Source organism: Fibroporia radiculosa (genome assembly GCF_000313525.1).
Source record: "Fibroporia radiculosa TFFH 294 genomic supercontigs, scaffold38105, whole genome shotgun sequence".
Classification (NCBI taxonomy): domain Eukaryota; kingdom Fungi; phylum Basidiomycota; class Agaricomycetes; order Polyporales; family Fibroporiaceae; genus Fibroporia; species Fibroporia radiculosa.
In genome coordinates, this window is record NW_012133075.1 from 724 (window position 1) to 4,564 (window position 3,841).

The 3,841-nt window shown below is 58.0% G+C and overlaps 1 protein-coding gene across 1 annotated transcript; it reads right to left on the bottom strand.

Annotated features, from left to right (window-relative positions):
* Positions 1-1,712: 1,712 nt before the first annotated feature.
* On the bottom strand, positions 1,713-2,285 carry FIBRA_09404 (uncharacterized protein; the record flags this gene model as incomplete). Its single annotated transcript, XM_012321711.1, has 2 exons — positions 1,713-2,010; positions 2,065-2,285. 2 exons carry the CDS (start codon positions 2,283-2,285, stop codon positions 1,713-1,715), a joined length of 519 nt encoding a protein of 172 aa, XP_012177101.1.
* Positions 2,286-3,841: the final 1,556 nt, after the last annotated feature.

Sequence of the window (3,841 nt, forward strand, 5' to 3'; positions counted from 1 at the left end):
TCCATGTACTTTGAAACATTCTTCATCGACTGGCGAAAACTCCGAGACATTCCGGTAAAATGTGCGCTATGGGGAGCCCAGATACTGAAAAAGTTGCATTACTAGTGCAATGATAGTACACCTGCGGCATTCAAATATAAGTGAGGCATGCTCAACCATGACACGCCACGGCATCTTGCCTAGATCTGAACTCTGTTTCTTGCCGATGCCAGCATGAAGACAGCCCGAATCGCGCCAGCCACCAGACGGCCGGCATTGAGATTCGGCATCACGGCACGGTGGCTCAGGCGAGCTCGGCATCGTCATGAAGTCCATGACTGATCACGGAGAAAAGGTTAGTTGCAATGTTTGTTTCTTTTCGGTCTCGTTGCTCTCTCCTTACACCTACATCAGCAAAGTGCACAAAATAATAGAATACCGTACAATTATAATATGGTGCGTTATCTGGGCAGATAACCTCAGGTTTGAGCCGAGTTGGAGTTTACCGGAGACAGTCTGCATATCTGTGCTGACAAACTCACACCGGGACTATAATAGGTTGACAAGTGCCACCTTTACAGATATTGTTTCGTGCGTTTTGGTGATGTACTAGTTATACAGAGCCTCTAAAATCGACAGACACTAACTAATTTGAACCTTGGCATTCGAACGGCGCAAACGCCGAGACGTTCCGGCCGGCCGTTCTTCAATTAGGGGAAGGCTAACTTTCAGAGAAGTTGCAGATAAGGACCACTGATAGTAAGTGAGAGGGATGGCAGGAGAGAGTGCTGCATCTGTGCGTAGAGCGCGTTCGACGATCAGGTCGTCGAGAAGAGCGCCGTCCTCTGTTGCCTGTCATTGCTCCTGCCAATCTGGTCGTCCACACTCTGTCGCGAATATAGCGCAGCGTCACGCACAATCCGCGGTCGCTCAGCCTGCTGATGCTGACGCCGAGGGGGGTGCTCTCGCACAAGTCGGAGCGCCAAAGCCTCTGAGCACGAACGTGCAGGGGGTCACCGGTCACCCATCCACTCTGTCACGCCCGGCAGCCCTGCTTGTCCTCGGACTCTGGATCCTTCGTACGCGCCTGACGTACTAGTACGTGGGTGCTGTGTGCGTGAACGTTCAGTCCCCGCGCTGCCCCGCCCGTTCTCGTCCATCTTGTGCGTAGAGCGCCCATGCTAGCGCCCAGGTCTGATTATCCTGAAGTCGATCGTGTAGGCGGCCAGTCGCTGGACAATCCGTGGCCTATGCACATTCAAAGCGGCGTGCAGTTGGTGTCTCGCGTGTGGACCCGCGCGAATCGCCCAGCGAGTGAGCATCGTCCACCGTCTTGGTCGAAAGCCGGGAGGTGGTTGTGGCGGGCGGTCCGGGCGTGATGTATCCCCGGGAGACCTGCTCTGGACGCCACTGGACGCCATCTACATGATCACGCCGGGGCGCCAGAGATGCACTGGCCATATGCTTCGCGTTGAGCCACGTCTGCAGTCGATACCTAGTTGGCAGTGTCGACGTCTGGTACGTCCTGCACATTGACTTGTCCTGTATCGGCACCTGGCCGGACAATCACCGCGCCCAGAATGAGACGTGTCGAAGTGCATGTTGCGTGGAAGATACATCCGGGGAGACGAGGGAGGAGGACCGCAGTAAGTACGCACCCTTCCTTGGTGCCCGCTGTCCCGCGCCTCGATTCGAACGGGCACGGCGAGCGCTCCAGACCTCGACCTCGGAGGCTAGAAGCCGGTCGACCGCGCCTTCTGGCGAGGATGCCGTTCTGCGACTAGAATCACTGCGGCAGAGGGGGTGATAGGCATCGATCGAGAGTCCGGGGACGGGCGTGCGGGCGAACAGGCGAGGGTCGTGCATGCCACATGTTGGACGCCGATCTCGCGACGTGACGAGACACGGGAGGGGGCGCTGTGAGTCATGACGCGGATATCGCGGCTGAGACGCACCAGGACCATACGTATTGTACGGTATACTTCGAGAGCTATAGTCGCATACTGAGCCTCGTCGCGAGCGTGACCGGCGCTGTCAGGTGATGGGTCAGCACCTCGTCAGCATCCACTGCCACCCAGGAAGAACATGGAACCAAAGCACTCTGCGACGCCCGAGAACCGCAGCCATCTGCAGTGGGTCCCTGTGTTACGCGTCTGGGCACGCCGCAAGCGTCGTGTCGCACGTTTGGGTGCGTTGGCCAAGTCCGCGGTGTGCGGATACATGATCAATGGCAAACGGCGCATGTACTGCGACGTCGGCGCGGAGGCATATCGCTGGTAGGAAGCGAGAAGGCGGGCTGTACGCATTAGAGCCGCTGGGTTCGACCGCTGTGCGAGTTCAAGTCGAGGGCGAGCATTCGACGCTGCAGCGAGCGAGCGCATGCACCAGGACCACGGTACGGTCACTACAAAAAAATCATCCTTTCGACACTACCAAAAAGCACGCGAAAGGCATTGAAATTGTGTGATGAGACTTTTAATAACGCAATGTAGGGATCTAACCTTTTTCCAAAGTTGAAACTAGCCTTTTGCCTTTCCAAGGCTGCGAAAAGCGCATTTATCAAGCCTTTCACTAAGTCATAAAGTAAGTTTTCTCGAGTCTCGCAAAGGGTCCATTTCCTCCTAATGAGAATGATGAGTTTTTGTGAATGGGTATACTACGAGCCATAGTCTCCACATAGAGTCGGGTCGCGAGCGTGACCAGCACTGTAAGGCGACGGTCAGCACTTTGTCAGCACCCACTGCCACCTAGGAAGAGCATGGAACCAAAGCAGCCTGCGACGCCCGAGAACCGCGGCCATCTGCAGTGGGTCCCTGTGTGACGCGTCTGGGCAGGCCGCAAGCGTTGCGTCGCGCGTTTCAGTGCGTTGGCCAAGTCCGTGGTGTGCGGGTACACGGTCAGTGGTGAACAGCGCATGTACTGCGACGTCGGCGCGGAAGTATATCGCCAGGAGGAGGCAGAAGGGCGGACTGCGCGCACCAGAGTCCGCTGGGTCATTAATTCGAGTGGGAGAGCTGTGCATGCTTCAAGTTGTGGTGTGATACAGCGGGAGCGAATTCGGAGCGTCAGCGTGGGCCGATGCGAGTCTGGCCAGAGCAGACGAACAGAGATCCTGGGAGGCCGGGCGTGACAAGGCACCAGGATGATGCTGTTCGCAATATCTGTTTGAGATAGGTTTGTCTAAATTGGCTCTTGTTCCCAGCGACCACAGCGGCGGGGTGTTGCTAGATCGTCACGCTTTGCCAATGAACGCGGCCATGGCGACGGCGAAATTGCATGACATTGAATGGACCTCGCAACGCATTGGATATGGCCCATTGTGGGGGAGATGAGATGGCTCCAGATCCCGAGCTGGGCCTGGGCTTGGGGAGACTGGCCTCAAATCTGCGCCGGTCCCCGACTCCAACTTTCCAAGCCGTGAGCGTGAGCGCTGTGAGCAGGGGTATGAGTCACACAGATGGTCGTCGCCATCCCGCCCGCGTGGAGGTGTACCTGCACGCGCTCACGGTCAATGCCAGTGATGAGGCAGCGACGCCGGCGGTGTGACGAGCGCGATAGAATCCACTGGAATTCGTGCGTGTGCGTCCTGAGGCCGACGTGTTCCCGCTCGACGCTCACTCAGCCCGGTCGCGATGACTCGTACTCGGGACGTGGCATGCACGGGCACTGGCATCGGGACGCGTTCGTGACGCTCGGCGTGACGGCGCCCCGTGCGTGTGTCACGGTGACGCGCCGTGTTCGCACAGAATGGCGCACCATGACGTCACGCGCACGCACGCCCAGAATGGACCTGCGTCGGGGTCGCCCCCCGTTTAGGCCTGCACGCGCGGCGGGCCCAGGCGCCTCCAGAGCGCTGCGCGGT